At 33.3% G+C, this 17988-nt stretch overlaps 2 protein-coding genes across 6 annotated transcripts in view; one reads left to right on the top strand and one right to left on the bottom strand.

The window, feature by feature from the left end:
• Positions 1 to 4451, top strand: part of LOC138322672 (uncharacterized) — a 44561-nt gene extending 40110 nt beyond the window's left edge. For 4 of the 5 annotated variants that reach the window (XM_069266691.1, XM_069266694.1, XM_069266693.1 and 1 more), the window contains one exon: positions 2181 to 4451. In XM_069266691.1, the coding sequence (XP_069122792.1) occupies positions 2181 to 2467 (287 nt within the window). In that variant the 3' untranslated portion in view covers positions 2468 to 4451. Of the gene's footprint in view, positions 1 to 436; positions 453 to 2180 lie in introns of all 5 variants that reach the window. The other variant, XM_069266695.1, reaches the window with a different exon arrangement.
• Positions 4452 to 11656: 7205 nt separating this feature from the next.
• Positions 11657 to 16365, bottom strand: LOC138324490 (cytochrome P450 3A11-like). Its single transcript, XM_069269551.1, has 12 exons — positions 16272 to 16365; positions 16018 to 16114; positions 15837 to 15889; positions 15495 to 15591; positions 15151 to 15353; positions 14771 to 14919; positions 14446 to 14573; positions 14021 to 14236; positions 13633 to 13721; positions 13378 to 13518; positions 13046 to 13208; positions 11657 to 12758 (listed from the first exon to the last, which is right to left on the bottom strand). Exons 1-12 carry the CDS (start codon positions 16319 to 16321, stop codon positions 12666 to 12668), a joined length of 1479 nt encoding a protein of 492 aa, XP_069125652.1. The 5' UTR covers positions 16322 to 16365; the 3' UTR covers positions 11657 to 12665.
• Between the last annotated feature and the right edge of the window lie 1623 nt (positions 16366 to 17988).

Genomic DNA, 17988 nt, shown 5'->3' on the forward strand with positions numbered 1-17988 from the left:
TAAAGGAAATCTGTCCTGCTGATAGCAGGAAATAATGAATACAAAAGAGTGTCACCGATTATCACTAATCATACACTAATGATATTCGCAAAAATAAGCATTAGGTAACGATTTCAAAATGGATAGAATTGGATTTTCTTACCTTAAGTCTACATCAGGTTTCATATATCGTCGTTTTGTGATTGTTATTCAGGTTCCAATACACAAAAGGTTTTTATATATACAAAGTATCGTACTACCTCACATAGATATTGATGAAAAGACCACAATACAATAAATTCATGTTTCAATCCTATCCATAAAGGAAAGACAGAAAACCAAGGATATACCCTGAAAGGTTGACAAACCATTTTCCTGTACCCATAAATTAGTGTGACTGAAATTATATACCGTGCCAAAGGCACAACATCATCAAATTATTCTTATCCAAAAACAGGTACATCTCTTTGAAGGTAAGTCAGCTGTGACTTCTCCCGTCCCCAAACTCCCTCACCCTGCAATGGGGACGAGTGGAAATCGTTCTCCCCTACCCCTCACGTGTCCATTATCCCCATCACAACAAAACATCGTCCACTTTGATATCCTCTGTACAGTTCCGGAGATGGCCATCCCAAGGCTTTGTTTATTCACAAGAGATAGTGCATGCTGTATGTAGTAGACTTTGCTTCATTAGCTAGTTTTACTTCAACATTCAACATCCTATTGTTTTGATATTGTTTCTATTCAGAAAAAAGTGATCATCTTGTATCACCATCTTTCTTCGTTTTATTGTCTTTGCAATTCAATTCAGAAAAAAGTGATCATCTTGTATCACCATCTTTCTTCGTTTTATTGTCTTTGCAATTCAAACAAAACACAATCTAGATTAGACGTTTTGCATTTCATTATTAAATTGCTCCATCCTGCTTTTATTCTTGTTTTTTAATATAAAATATAAATATGAGAATAATTTTTTTTTGCTTGCTGGACCGCTTGAGTTGTCCTTTGCTTTTTGAGTTCATGGCATTCTACGTGTAAGTCATGTCCTATAATTGATTTTGTTGAAAAAGAAAAATCGTAATATTTGCTTTCCCGGGGAACGTTGAAATGAAAATGGAAATATTATTTAAGGAACAATATTTTTCAAATTTTGAAATTTCCCTAAAAACCAGCCAAATCTATCATTAAAGGCTTAGCTATTTGATTCTGGTATTGTTTAAAGATCCCACTTTGTATTTAATGTAAGGCATGTTAATTGAAAGGTAGTAAATATCACGCCAAAAATGCAATTGAAGAGAAAACCCTCAATCTTTTACATAAATGTTTGGGTATATTCCACGTTAAAAATGGGTTTCTGTATATTTGTTGGTTAACTTTTACGTAGACAAATTTCATTTGTTTTTGTATTTCCTCGGTTTATAAGTTGTAAGCTTTACTTGTAATACAATTAATTAACAGTCAATTAAATATTTTGATTTATTGTTGATCAAGAAAATTCTGAGAGAGATATATTATCTCTCAATATTTTTTTACTGAGAGTTATTTGATAACTTGGTATTAACGCAAATTTCACTTATGCAATGAATTTAGAAAAGGAAATGTATTTGCAGAAAACGAAAGATTTAGCGTAAATATACGAGAATCCATCTTAAATAGTTATGAAAAAGTTTGTGGTATACCAATAATTGGTTAATTTAGCATTAAATCCAATGTGGAAGTTTAAGAAATAAATCACAAACTATAAGGTATCACACAATTCTGTTAATCACAAAGCTCTTGAAGGTGATGCTGATAACTCGTATAAAATAGCTATACATGCAATTTCCAATATAAACTTTACTTTTTATGTGTACTATATTTTATGGGGATATAGGGGTGTAACTTCTATTGCCTTCTAGGTCTTAGCCACACACGAAATGTATTTTACAAATCATTAATATACTTATGTGTACTGAATATATGTATATCTCTATGTTGATAAAATCATTTAAAATGGTAGGTATCCATTATTTTGTAGATGTGTTTGTAAGTCACCAACGTTTCGTATTCACCTCCTCTGTTCAATATATGTATGTTTCTTGTATACATCCTTCCGTTTGTATATTAGTCATTCGTACTAGTTTGATGTCTTTTAAGATTAATATTTTAAATTATTTTTAATACATTGACGATGAGTCTAGTGTGTCCGTTTTTCCCTACAGCTGATGCCAACTACGGTTACAACACGCTTCGTCGTCAGCTGTCAAGTAAACAAGAACAGCCCCCGCCTCCCCCGCCAAAGCCCCTCAAGGCATCACATGAAAACTACAACCCCAGAATGAGGGCTTGGAACCCGGAAATGAGTGGAGCGTACAACCCGAATACGTACAATGTCGCGAGGTTCGGAGGTCCAGGAGGCAATGAGGGTCCAGAACAATATGGTCACCGAGCCGCTAATTCGTATCACAATGCGGTGCCATCACAAATGATAATAGCGTCCGACTTGTGATCCTTTTAACCTCTTCCTCCTCCTCCTCGCCATATATGATTTGGATTATAATAATGACCCTCTATACATGAGTGAAAGTTGGATATATATATATAGTTCTTCACCTTACTGTAATGTGTGGTGCAATATGCAAGATTCCAAACAGTCGTGATCATATGACTTTATATAATGATGTATATAACTGTGCGTGTGTGTTTGCTTGGATTAATTTTAATATACCACAGAAAGACTTCTTAAGGAAACAGCGGATGATAACGAAATTGGATAGGAATTGAGAGTTTTTGGTGATTCTGTGCCCAAGAAAATATTTGTCCTCTATTTCAACAATTGTGGGAAAGATTCGAACACGTTACCCGGAGCCGAGCATGACGAGGACGGCAAATCAAGAACCACTGCATGAGGAGTTAGGCGCCATCTGGTGGAGAGCTCAGTGGTTTGGGCAGGCGTCCAAAATGCGTTTTTATTTTGCTGTCGTTTGTTATTTGTTACTATGGATACCTCAAGCATTCCCCTAGTTTAGTGAGGTTTTTGGTGTCTAGCTACCTCTAGCATTTCATCTGTGATTAGCTCTACCCGAGATTCGGATTTTATTTGAGAGACTGTTGCTGTTACTCTTTCCTTTTTGTTTCTTAGAGTTTATAAAACAATTGAGATTTATATTCACTGTTGCCACCGATACCTTCTCTTGTTCTCCTGTGTATTGGAATACTGCCCACGCGCGTGTGCTACCCTGAACGTGTATACACACGCCAACACACCGCTCCACTGCGGGATGCACTCTCCAAGGTCTCTGTGGGACAAACGCCCGCGCCAAATATGGCTCCTGATATACAAGCAGTGTCAAATGATAGTCGGGAATAATACCGTCCTTCCCTTAGTAAACACCTGCCACTGGTACTGTGGTGTGTGATACGTGCTGTAAAACTATCAGTATTTTGGGCACAGCAATATGTACAGGAGTTTGTCCTTATGGTGTTATTAAAATATGTCTGGAAAGAGCAGTGTCTATTAGAAGTGAACATAAAAAGTTGATTGTTGTGTTTCCTAAAACTCTGTAAATAATCTTGTTATGGTATATGTAACTAGTTTATTTATTATTTCTGTTTGTTTGTAAATTAACACATTTTGTATGGAGTTTCTAATATTTTTTCGAGATCTTAAATCGGTGATCTGAGATATTTATGGAATATATAATTTCCTTATTTATTACTTGCACCTTTAAACAGTGACTTTAAATGCCACATTAGTAATTATCGCCCTTATCATAGCAAAATAACCAACCAGGTTTTGCTTGTTCTTACTTTTTTAATAAATTATTTTTCCATGAATGATCAATAGCTGAAAATAGAACCGTATGACGTCACGCCAACCTCTGACCCCTTTACATCATAAGTGTGACATCACAGCCATAGAGGATTACGTCTCCTTTCGTTCATTATTTTTCGTCAGACCGGGAAATTCGGGTCTGGTGTCTGTTATACGGTTCTATATGTGTAACTGTCGAAATGATATAAAAAAATAAGCAAAGTCGGGATGTTTTCATCTCATCAAAAATGTGTTTGGACATACAGCCGACATTTTTGACAGGATTGTTATGTATCATTAACCAAACAATAGTATCTATTTGTATCGTTTTAAAACCTTTTCTTAATGACGTCTTAGTCCGAGTCACCCGGATGTTTGATGCATGAACTTGTTACCCACAATTCCATAGTTGTAGTTTCGTACTTATGACTTGCCCTGGAGAACTGTGGCCAACATGCGAGTTGAATTACTCTATGACGTCACGCAGACAAACATCCGGGTAATCACAGTCGTTATGTAGTCTGATGAATGAGTTAGGTCATATTTGGGTGAAAATGCAATGCCAATTCGATAGGGTACCTATCTTTTAACATCTGCTTTCGATCGTCCTCTGATGTACATCTACATCGAGTGCATGTCGTTGGCCTTTACACAAAATAAACATAAATTATTGAATCTTTTTATTGTTTGTTTTTATGTTTGATAGTCCCACAGACTACTTACAGTGCGTTAAGTATTTCATAATCGAGAATTATTAGGACAATATGTATGATATCTCTTGTGAAAGTCAATATTTATCATAGTAAGACTCCTTAGACTTGCTCGTGAGCTTACTTTTATTTACACGTTATTCTCAATATCAATTTAGGTATTAATTCCCGAGCTTTTATTTACTTTTACCATAAAAGAAATTTAGTTCTGGTGCATTGTTATCTTAGCCAATATGCTAGTTTGGCCAATGACTGTTGTGCTTTTAAAATTTCCTGTGGAAACTTACGAAAATGTATGACGTCATAATACTCGACGCACAATTTGTAAGTCTATGGAAAAATAACTTCAAACTTCTAAACATATAAATGAGTGTACATGATATTAAATGAAACCGTGATGAAACAAAGATCGTTATAGGCAGTCTGATTAGATATATTCAAAACATCTCCTTGTGGTTTATTTATATTGTCATACATTTATTACAAAGGATCAATAAACACGGTTTCTAGAGCGAATTATAGCATCTCATATTTTGATGACCATTCAGTCTGGTTATGTTTCCTCATCCCAGTTAGGATGGCATAAACTAATTGTTTAGACTCATTAATAAGACAATTATATAGTTCAGCAGGTAGGGCGTTAGAATTGTACCTGATGCCCCTATTGCATTTTATCGTAAAGACGACTAAATTTAACATATTATCTTTTTTTTTCTTCCTAATGGACTTTGTACCTCCTAACGTCACCTCTGGCACCGCCTCACTTTTGACCTTCCGTTGAGTTTTCGCCCCTGTGAGGAAGGCTCTGGATTCTATCCCCTAGCGAAGACACACCATAGTCTTTATCAAAAGTGGTAGTTTCTACTCCTGCTTTGCACTCAAGATAAAGGGAGTTGGACGACTGGTTTGTCAGTTGTCAGTGTAATGTGGTGTGCTTATTTGGTGTCTTGCTTCGGTGATATAGCAAGAAGACACAACACTAATATATATATGTACCGCAGTCTCCCGGAACATAGACATTCATACACCGCAACACTTAGCACACATTAGAGGCCGTCCTAAAATGACAAACAAGCTATTTTAATCCTCACCTCACTGCTAGATACACATGTGATAAAAATGTCTCTTGTATTCACTTACTTTCGATAACAATTTAACCATTTGTAAAAACATGTAATACCCTTATCAAAAGCAATTATATAAACTTCTTAGAAATACTGATAATTGTACTCAGCACTCAACTTATTGTGAATTATAACCGTACAAATAGCAGTATAGCGAGAAAGCGACGCCTTGTTGGAACAATAACAGCATGGCGGAGCGATTATATAATAGCGAGACAGTGATTGGTTGGTTTGGTGGTTGGATTTGATTAACGTCCCATTAACATCTAAGGTAAGCTAATGAAGGCCTCCTCTGTATGTAATTATTACAATGTGTTGCGTGCGTGAAGTGTGGTTTTGGAGACAGTGGTATGTTAGAACTCTTTTATTATCTTACTGAGACATTCTTCGATAGACATAGAACAATAACACCGCACCAGGACACATTGTACTGGCAACGGGCGAGCCAGTCGTCCCACTCCATTAATGCCAAGAGCTACACAGGAGCAGAAACTACCACCTTTATAGACTAAAATGAGAATACTTCTACACTAATTTAAATATTGAATGCCTATTTTCCAAATTATTTTTTGTTAGCGGATATACACATTGTAAGCCATCTCCAATAATAAATTAACAGGACAATAATAGAATTGAAAATGAATGGCAGAATGGAACAGTGACAGAATAGTGAATATTAATAAATAGAAAAGCCGGAATACACGTATGGGTAAATAATATGTTTCCCGATATCCTAAGCTATTTCAATTCAAATTTTCAGATACATTAAAATCTTAAACAAATCACAAGAAATGAGGCATTTATCAGAAAAGCGAGTAATGAATATAACAGCGAGACCGCGATGAAATAATCGACAAAATTATTATGGACTTAAAACACCAACTGGATAATATCTAGACTTCTCAAGATGAATAAATTATTGTTTATTTCTTCAACGTTTTACGTTCAACATAACATTTCTGACATGTCTGTTTATGGAAAGGAAAATACTTGTAAGATAACAAATTTTTAAAGAAGGGGTCAAAATGCATTATGTATGAACATATATAATTATAGTGTTTATTCATTATTATGTGTTTGTGGTTTTTTAAATGTTAAGTGAAGAGTTTTGAAATACGAAACTTATAGTATTGTAAATTATTTCAAAATACATTTCCATTGAACCTATAACATTATCAAAGGGAGGCAACTCCTTCTGGAAAATCGACCAAAACCAAACCAATTCACAGAGAATATGACTACAACCTCGAACACGTTTAGTTCATTCGGAATTTTTTTATCATACTCTAGTGTCGGCCATGGCACTATCCAGTGTATTTTTAATCTATTTCACAAGAATATGTTCTAATCAGCTAATTGACATTGCTTTATCACTATTATTATTTTATGAAAATAATCACAAAACTGCTGTTATCAGTTTTTGTTGTACTTAGGAACCATGGATTGTTGGTTTAAGCCCCTTTTCCGCCTGCCCCATAATATTTTTATTTTTATTTTTATTTAGTTGTTGCATTTCAAAAATCGATCATAACCCAGACATAGTAAGATACATGCATAGATAATGCTTATATGACAATGATGTTAGATGTATCCTAAGTACCTACCCATTAGTTTGTTCTACGTTAAGTTCTAATGATCCGATAGAGAAGATATCAGAACTTAATATATGTGATTTTCAATGTATGCATATTTCGGATGACCACCACGACAAACAGAATATTTTAGTTACCATTGTATCCGATATTCTTATTAATAAACACTTTAAAAACTATTTTAAAATTTTGCAGTTCTTAGAGATAAAATTGGACCAAATCATATGAAGTCCAATTACAAAAACACACAACAAAATGTTCAGGGTTACTGGCAAATTGCATAGTGATGTGTTTTGAATATGAAGAAACACGTCTCCTCTGAATTGTTTATTTCCTCAAACAATCCCCGTGCATGGTTCTTTGTGATGATAATGTAGGTTTTCTTTGTCCTACAAAGTTGGCGAAGAAATGTTTCTGATAATAAATACAATATTTAAAGACAACACGAGTCCAAATGTTCAAGTTTGATATGAGTATTTTATTTGATAAATATTGCAATAATGTGTTACATATTGTAAATAAGCGGCATTATACATTACATAGATATATTAATCCTTATATATTACATAAAACAAAATATATATTACTCATCGCTTAATTTTATAATTGATACGAGTCACACAATGTTATGTTTATTAACGACAGATTGTCACTTCTATAGAGAGAGTGTAATAGATTGTATTTAAACTTCTTTCTCTGAAATATATAGAATTAACATTGTTTCTAAACTATTTTCTCTGAAGTATATAGAATTAACATCGTTTCTAAACTATTTTCTCTGACGTATATAGAATTAACATCGTTTCTAAACTACTTTCTCTGACGTATATAGAATTAACATTGTTTCTAAACTATTTTCCCTGAAGTATATAGAATTAACATCGTTTCTAAACTATTTTCTCTGACGTATATAGAATTAACATTGTTTCTAAACTATTTTCTCTGACGTATACAGAATTAACATCGTTTCTAAACTATTTTCTCTGACGTATATAGAATTAACACTGTTTCTAAACTATTTTCTCTGACGTATATAGAATTAACATCGTTTCTAAACTGCTTTCTCTGACGTATATAGAATTAACATTGTTTCTAAACTATTTTCTCTGACGTACATAGAATTAACATAGTTTCTAAACTACTTTCTCTGACGTATATAGAATTAACATTGTTTCTAAACTACTTTCTCTGAAGTATATAGAATTAACATTGTTTCTAAACTATTTTCTCTGAAGTATAAAGAATTAACATTGTTTCTAAACTACTTTCTCTGACGTATATAGAATTAACACTGTTTCTAAACTACTTTCTCTGGTGTATACAGAATTAACATCGTTTCTAAACTACTTTCTCTGACGTATATAGAATTAACATCGTTTCTAAACTATTTTCTCTGACGTATATAGAATTAACATCGTTTCTAAACTATTTTCTCTGACGTATATAGAATTAACATTGTTTCTAAACTATTTTCTCTGACGTATATAGAATTAACATCGTTTCTAAACTGCTTTCTCTGACGTACATAGAATTAACATAGTTTCTAAACTACTTTCTCTGGTGTATATAGAATTAACATTGTTTCTAAACTATTTTCCCTGAAGTATATAGAATTAACATTGTTTCTAAACTATTTTCTCTGAAGTATATAGAATTAACATTGTTTCTAAACTACTTTCTCTGACGTATATAGAATTAACATTGTTTTTAAACTACTTTCTCTGGTGTATACAGAATTAACATCGTTTCTAAACTACTTTCTCTGACGTATATAGAATTAACATCGTTTCTAAACTATTTTCTCTGACGTATATAGAATTAACATCGTTTCTAAACTACTTTCTCTGACGTACATAGAATTAACATAGTTTCTAAACTACTTTCTCTGAAGTATATATAATTAACATTGTTTCTAAACTACTTTCTCTGACGTATATAGAATTAACATTGTTTCTAAACTACTTTCTCTGACGTATATAGAATTAACATCGTTTCTAAACTATTTTCTCTGACGTATATAGAATTAACATCGTTTCTAAACTACTTTCTCTGGTGTATATAGAATTAACATCGTTTCTAAACTACTTTCTCTTACGTATATAGAATTAACATCGTTTCTAAACTACTTTCTCTGACGTATATAGAATTAACATCGTTTCTAAACTACTTTCTCTGACGTATATAGAATTAACATTGTTTCTAAACTATTTTCTCTGACGTATATAGAATTAACATCGTTTCTAAACTACTTTCTCTGGTGTATATAGAATTAACATCGTTTCTAAACTACTTTCTCTGACGTATATAGAATTAACATTGTTTCTAAACTACTTTCTCTGACGTATATAGAATTAACATCGTTTCTAAACTACTTTCTCTGACGTATATAGAATTAACATCGTTTCTAAACTACTTTCTCTGACGTATATAGAATTAACATTGTTTCTAAACTATTTTCTCTGACGTATATAGAATTAACATCGTTTCTAAACTACTTTCTCTGGTGTATATAGAATTAACATCGTTTCTAAACTACTTTCTCTGGTGTATACAGAATTAACATTGTTTCTAAACTATTTTCCTGAAGTATATAGAATTAACATTGTTTCTAAACTACTTTCTCTGACGTATATAGAATTAACATCGTTTCTAAACTACTTTCTCTGGTGTATATAGAATTAACATCGTTTCTAAACTACTTTCTCTGGTGTATACAGAATTAACATTGTTTCTAAACTATTTCCTGAGTATATAGAATTAACATCGTTTCTAAACTACTTTCTCTGGTGTATACAGAATTAACATTGTTTCTAAACTATTTCCCTGAAGTATATAGAATTAACATCGTTTCTAAACTACTTTTCTCTGAGTATTGTATATAGAATTAACATCGTTTCTAAACTACTTCTCTGGTGTATACAGAATTAACATTGTTTCTAAACTATTTTCCCTGAAGTATATAGAATTAACATTGTTTCTAAACTACTTTCTCTGACGTACATAGAATTAACATTGTGTCTAAACTACTTTCTCTGACGTATATAGAATTAACATCGTTTCTAAACTGCTTTCTCTGACGTACATAGAATTAACATAGTTTCTAAACTACTTTCTCTGGTGTATATAGAATTAACATTGTTTCTAAACTATTTTCCCTGAAGTATATAGAATTAACATTGTTTCTAAACTATTTTCTCTGAAGTATATAGAATTAACATTGTTTCTAAACTACTTTCTCTGACGTATATAGAATTAACATTGTTTCTAAACTACTTTCTCTGGTGTATACAGAATTAACATCGTTTCTAAACTACTTTCTCTGACGTATATAGAATTAACATCGTTTCTAAACTATTTTCTCTGACGTATATAGAATTAACATCGTTTCTAAACTACTTTCTCTGACGTACATAGAATTAACATAGTTTCTAAACTACTTTCTCTGAAGTATATATAATTAACATTGTTTCTAAACTACTTTCTCTGACGTATATAGAATTAACATTGTTTCTAAACTACTTTCTCTGACGTATATAGGATTAACATCGTTTCTAAACTATTTTCTCTGACGTATATAGAATTAACATCGTTTCTAAACTACTTTCTCTGGTGTATATAGAATTAACATCGTTTCTAAACTACTTTCTCTTACGTATATAGAATTAACATCGTTTCTAAACTACTTTCTCTGACGTATATAGAATTAACATCGTTTCTAAACTACTTTCTCTGACGTATATAGAATTAACATTGTTTCTAAACTATTTTCTCTGACGTATATAGAATTAACATCGTTTCTAAACTACTTTCTCTGGTGTATATAGAATTAACATCGTTTCTAAACTACTTTCTCTGACGTATATAGAATTAACATTGTTTCTAAACTACTTTCTCTGACGTATATAGAATTAACATCGTTTCTAAACTACTTTCTCTGACGTATATAGAATTAACATCGTTTCTAAACTACTTTCTCTGACGTATATAGAATTAACATTGTTTCTAAACTACTTTCTCTGACGTATATAGAATTAACATCGTTTCTAAACTACTTTCTCTGGTGTATATAGAATTAACATCGTTTCTAAACTACTTTCTCTGGTGTATACAGAATTAACATTGTTTCTAAACTATTTTCCCTGAAGTATATAGAATTAACATTGTTTCTAAACTACTTTCTCTGACGTATATAGAATTAACATCGTTTCTAAACTACTTTCTCTGGTGTATATAGAATTAACATCGTTTCTAAACTACTTTCTCTGGTGTATACAGAATTAACATTGTTTCTAAACTATTTTCCCTGAAGTATATAGAATTAACATCGTTTCTAAACTACTTTCTCTGGTGTATACAGAATTAACATTGTTTCTAAACTATTTTCCCTGAAGTATATAGAATTAACATCGTTTCTAAACTACTTTCTCTGGTGTATACAGAATTAACATTGTTTCTAAACTACTTTCTCTGGTGTATACAGAATTAACACTGTTTCTAAACTACTTTCTCTGGCGTATACAGAATTAACATTGTGTCTAAACTACTTTCTCTGACGTATATAGAATTAACACTGTTTCTATCATGATATATCTTCTTTCAACTGAAAGGAGTGAAATCAGAAAAAATAGCATTTTTAAGTGATTTCATACACATAAAATGGAAAATGGGGGATAATAATTCCGAGTTGGACATTTTCCTGTCAAATATTTTTATTCTAGCTCGCAGTGAAATATAAGGTTTTACATGGAAAATGTATGTGACATTTCACTATACTGAAAATATCAGTGAAATTATGGCACCTCTGAAAATATCAAACTTTCCACCCCATGTGCTTGATGAAATATAAGTGTTATGCATCAGGAAACATGGACAATCCTCTATATAACTATATCACAATATGCCCCGAAAATTACACGAAAACGAAATCAAAATGAGATTCAGGAAAATAATACAATTCTATTGAGATACTAAATAATGCCAATACTGGTGTGTGTATACCGTTCTGTATTATGTTTAAGTTGTTAGTCAAAAGCTACAAATTTAATTTCAGGTATTAACTGTAACATATTTCAACCTACCGCATTAATAGTAATGTCGTCAGGTGATAGAATGTTAACGTTGCACATTCACACAGAATGTTGATTTCCACATGAAATGTTTCCGCCATGTTTTGAATTGTGATAAGTGTTACCGAGTGTTAAACATTAGTTCATTGGCTCCACAAAGCTTCCCCTCAACAAATCATGAAAGTTCTTAGTTCTTCACAATGACGTCATCAAGTCCAAATGTCCACCAAAACCTTGGTAACTACCGCTAGCAATATTTAGATGAGCGGTTTAGCATTTGACCCTTCGAGTGGATCAGCTGGCCTGAATCCTCCAACAGTAGAGCTGTGGCTGGATTTTCTATCCTTTACTTATCGACTGGGGTAGTCAATTTTCGAATCCAAGAATGCTGCAAATGAGCTTCACCCAAATTTAGCATTTCTTGTCTGGACCAGCTTCACATGAACACCATCTTTGGGTACAATGGCCCCGCGACATAGTAACGCAAGATCATTCTGAAAAACAGATAAGATACATTATAAGATTGCTCTACAAAAATTGTATTATTTTCACTAAATTTTTCAAGTTTTCTGAACTATTTATATGTTAATGTAATTGTCAGATATCGTATCTATTGCCTTATCTTTAAAACAGGACAATCGTGATAAAAGTAACTATATACACCAGTCTATTTTGACACGTTTGATTTGATATATGCGAAATACAAGTTCATGTCACGATACGCTATTTTTTTTTCTTATTTGACATCCTCAAATTCCTGCATTATTTCACATGTAATTACCTGTGAATCGTGGGTAGGCTTAAGTTCATAGTCTTTGATGATACGGGCAACTGCAATCTTGGTTTCCAGCATGGCGAAACGGGATCCAATACAATTCCTTGGGCCAGCTCCGAAAGGCATAAACGTATAGGGCTGGATCTGGGACTTGTTTTCTGGGGAAAACCTGGAGTAGAACAATCAATAGTATTATTTGATCTTCAAAATAAAATAAGATATTACATGAAATAAATGGTATTTTTCCGCAGTTCAGATACTCAGGACATCGTGTTTATAAGCTGATTTCACAAAAAAATCGTAAAAAGAAACAAAAATACACAACATAGATCGCTTACCTTTCGGGAATAAATTTTTGAGGTTCGTTCCAGAATTTCTCGTCGTGATGCAGTCCCCAAACATCGACCTGCACGTTCATACCAGCGGGAATGTACACGTGACCATATGTACGTGCTGCAGCGGCTTGTCTCGTGACAATCCTATAAACAAAGAAGTGATATATAAGATACTTTAATTGTTGTGGTGTTCAATATTCGTGTGAAGGATTATCGAAAAAAGAATATTTAATCTATAACAATTGATGTTATACTTACAATGAGGCAGTGGGATACAGTCTGCAGACCTCGTCAAACACCATGTCTAGATACGGCAGCTTCTGTACTGACTGGTAACCGATTCTCTCCTGTAATTATACATCAATAGGTTAGAAAATGTGATCTGGTCAATCTAATAACCATATCATTAGAATCTGAATTGTTGATAACTTTCTTATGTGATATAACAATTCGTTATTTTTAGATGACTTAGAATTAAAAAGCTCACTTCTTGTTGTAGCTTTAAATATATATTGATAGTTAGATATTGTTACATGTTCGATTTTCCAAATTTCAACTTGTAATGAAAACATTTTCAAAAAGCCGTATTTATTTGATAAAAAAGAAGAAACCAATATGTTTATATTAGTTACATATAGGTACATACCTGCCCAAGTTGTTTAATTTCTTTACGGAGACGTATTTGGGCTTCTGGGTTCTGGGCCAATACGTGGCAATGGAAAGCTAAAACTGCACTAGTTGTTTCATATCCAGCCAGTAAAAACGTAAGGCTTTGTGCAACAATTTCTCTGTCTGTCATTTTCTGATGTTTGTTGGAATGAAACAACATCTGCTGCATCAGATCGGTCACAGATCCATCGTTCTGGAATAAAAGAAATTAATAGTTATTTAAAATATTGATTAAACGTCTTATCTTTAAATCGAAATGTTTTTGCTTATATATATATATACCATAAATGGTTAATGTAAGATGATCGCTTATTTAAGCCCCTAAATATAGCAAAGAAGCATTTTCTGAGGTCCATTATAGCTTTAAGTAAGAGCACGTGACAAAAAGCAGACGACACTTACCCCGATTTCCCGCCTAATTCTGATAACCTCAACAAGCTGACGACGGAGCCAGGACACCGGGTTCATGCCAATGGCGAGCACAATGTTCTTCAGGGCGAAAATAAAATACTGCAAGAACGGGAACAGCACTGGAAAACAAAATTGAAACATAACTATCATAGCTTTATAGAAATGCCACATCTAACACAAACTTCAATGATTATCTTATTTTCTGTTGTCACTACTTTAGACAATTATCATGCAAGCTAAGAAAGAATTATAGTTATGACTGTTGTTTCAGAAAACAAAGACGCTGTTTATTTTTATGAGTTACACAGATACTTACTGACTAACGGCAGAATCACAGTTGTACTCATATTCCTGAACAGAGACTGGATTTTATTGAGGAAGTCATCAGCCACGTCCATCTGGGCATTGGTGTGCAGACCAAAGGCACAACGTCCAATCACATCCAGTGTGAGGCTCTGGAACTGCCTACGGGAAGAGAATAAAAATAAATCAAAATATAAAATATTCATCCTGTCCTAGGTATTCCATAAGAGAATTAGTCATACTTTTTAAATAATAATGCTGAATTATTTTAATTATTTTAATTATTTTCATTTGTTTCCACATTATGTTCTTTATTTTTGTGTTAAAAATCAGAGAATAACAATCTAATTCAGCAGTTTAAAAATATTTTGTCTGTTATGATGAGATATTTACCTGTAGATGTCGAAGTTGGAACCTTTGGCCTGTTGTGTGCCGAGGTTTAGGAGGAGTTTATCTACTTGTTGTTCCATCACACCTGTCATCTGTCTGAGTTTACTGGTGCTGAAGGCGGGCGACAGAATACTGCGACTGCGCCGCCACTGGTCACCATTTTCCAAAAACAGACCAAGACTCTTTCTTGGGGCAAGGGGAAACGGCTGCAATTCAAAGAAGGGACATAATTAAAAAGGAAATAATGGCATGCATAGACCTGATGTAAAATACTTTCAATATTTCTTTAGATATGTTTGGTTTAGGAATAAATCTGTATAAAATTAGCATTTTGTTTCAATATGTACCTTTCTTGCCTGGAAGTTGGCAAAATCTTTGACCAGAATCTCCTTAACGGCAGCAGGGTCGCTGATGGATATAACGGGGGTAAAGCCTTCAAAATACCTGAAAAATAGAATAAAAATCATTCAGTCTGCATTCTATACGGAAGCCTGTAACACTTAATCACATTTAAATAATCATCACAGCAAACCATCCAATGATAAAAATTCAAAGATTCGGAAGACAAAACGTTTTAAATATTGTTTGACATGTTTTATAAGTATTAATAGCGGAAGTCATTTATCGTATAAATGTACTATTGATTTCATCAGACACATATATATATATATATTGATTTTCCAACTTACCCAAAATAGTTTCCGTACGTTTTCCTCCAATCTTTGATAGCTTGTAGCTGTCCCTACAATTTAAATAATGAAATTATGTTAGTACTCTTTTCCATAGACTACGACATATTCATCCGAGATTATTAGAAGACATCAACCAACTGGAATCGTTTGCTTGAAAAGAATGCTAAGAAGTCGTTACCTTTTGCAGAATTTCAATGATGTTTCCAAGGAGAATGACGGGCTTCGGGCCGGGAATACCATTTCGCTCGAACACCGCAAAATGCAATTTCAAATACCTGAAATAATAAGAGGATGCAATCAGTTTATTTGATCAGTGTAGGTTATATCTTTTTACAATAATGAAATAACATATTGGTACATTTTGCCACTTTTAAACGAAAAATAATGATAAAATCTAAGCATTACAAGAAACAATTCGTAATGATTACGTACCAGTATACTAACACAGCACAAAGTGCCATCACTACGAGAGAGGCGTCCATAGTTAATTGTTATTGTGTAAGTAATGTAATCCGTAGCAAGTATTCAAGATAAATGATAGAATAACAAATGAATGGCCCCTTTTATATGGAAGCGGTTATTTAGAGTATAGGGAGTATGGGGAAGGGCTGAAGGCCCCGCCAGGTAAGAGGGGGCCCTACCTTATCACATCCTTACACACACTCTTATCGTAACACAAACACTTGTCTTCTATTTTAGGTAACTGCCGAGTAAAGATAGAAACACACGACAAAATTTAGCAACATTTTGGCTAAATGTAAACCCTGTACTTCAAACAGGTCCGAAAAGGCTGCTGGGTTAGAGTGATAATATGTCCGTTGTAATTCTAAATGTGGACGCCAGAGACTAAGTTTGATGACATATTGATTACAACGGACAGTAGCCCGAAACTAAATAACCTTCACCCCTAGTTTTATAACGCGACACAACTTCCAAATAAATACTCATTTTTACCGACACGGTTCCCTACTATGTGCTGTTTCCTGTACGAGTGCATAGTCATCTTCAATTATAGTAGACATTCTGACAAAGATCTGCTTTGGTAATACTAACAAAAACACGATGACCTTCAATCACTTTTACTTTTGGCGATTAAAATATGTTTTGTTGTAACATTAAAGGCCCACTACCTTTCCGAAACGGCTTTTAATTTTTAAAATGGGAAAGTAAAACGAGATCGATATTTTTGTATAGTCGCTAAAGTTATTAACTTACCGTTAACGCTACACGTGGCATCACATTCTGAACAATTTGATTGAAATAAATAAAATTTTAATTTTCATAACGCGGGTAGTCTTATGTTTCCCGCCGTCGTCCTAAATACCGCGCGGTTGTTGACTATCACTGCGCCAGACGGCAAAACAGCGAAATAACTCTCCACTGTTACCAAACATTACGCAGGAAATCTTGCATATGTTTGGTTTTCTAACCTCAGCTTAGGCCATTGGTATATATTTTCTGATGTTATTAATGTTTTTAAGAAACCTATATGTTTTCCTCCGGATAGGTAGTGGGCCTTTAACGAAAAGATAATAAACTTTGATATTTGATCGCTGTACCTTGTGAGAAGCACTCTGGGTTCTGTCCCATAGCCGAGACACACCATAAACTGTAACATTGTTTCTGTTCCTGCTCTGGTTGGCTCGTTGTCAGTATACGTATAATGTGACCGGGTAGGGTGTGCTTGTTCGGTGTCTTCGCGGCATGCTTCAGTGAGTTAGCACATGGATTTTTTTCTGGATTAAATAAATGATTTTAAATACTTTTATACTGAAGTAAAATAAGAAGCTCAAACTAATCAATGATGTGATAGTGTAAAGTAAGTAACTTTTATAACTGAAGAAAAATTTTAATTCGTCTGCTCCTGTTTTTATAGATGCAACATTTGTCAGTGATGTAGCAGCGATGTAGCATCTTTAAATAAGTATGCCAATGCCTATAAGATATCATTCATACAAGCTTTAGGACTTGAAGTTTAGCTGAAAATAAGAGAAATGATAGACCGCTCTATTTATTTACAATCTATGAAATGTTGAAAATGGAATAAAACTATTGTGAATGAATCTAAGATAGCTAATTGATACTATGTGAGATTATACCGGAATATTTACAGGACAAGCTAAACCAATATCTTCCAGAAGTTATCTGA

The sequence above is a fragment of the Argopecten irradians genome, chromosome 5, assembly GCF_041381155.1.
Source record: "Argopecten irradians isolate NY chromosome 5, Ai_NY, whole genome shotgun sequence".
Lineage (NCBI taxonomy): Eukaryota > Metazoa > Mollusca > Bivalvia > Pectinida > Pectinidae > Argopecten > Argopecten irradians.

What these genes read in the sequence shown, in the direction of transcription:
- LOC138324490 (XM_069269551.1), bottom strand. Translation starts at nt 16,321, where the DNA reads ATGGACGCCTCTCTCGTAGTGATGGCACTTTGTGCTGTGTTAGTATAC. An exon ending in TGTGATTCTGCCGTTAGTCA is followed by an intron (nt 14,574 to 14,770) that starts GTAAGTATCTGT and finishes TTTGTTTTCCAG; the next exon opens with TGCTGTTCCCGTTCTTGCAG. An exon ending in CAAAAATTTATTCCCGAAAG is followed by an intron (nt 13,209 to 13,377) that starts GTAAGCGATCTA and finishes GTTCTACTCCAG; the next exon opens with GTTTTCCCCAGAAAACAAGT.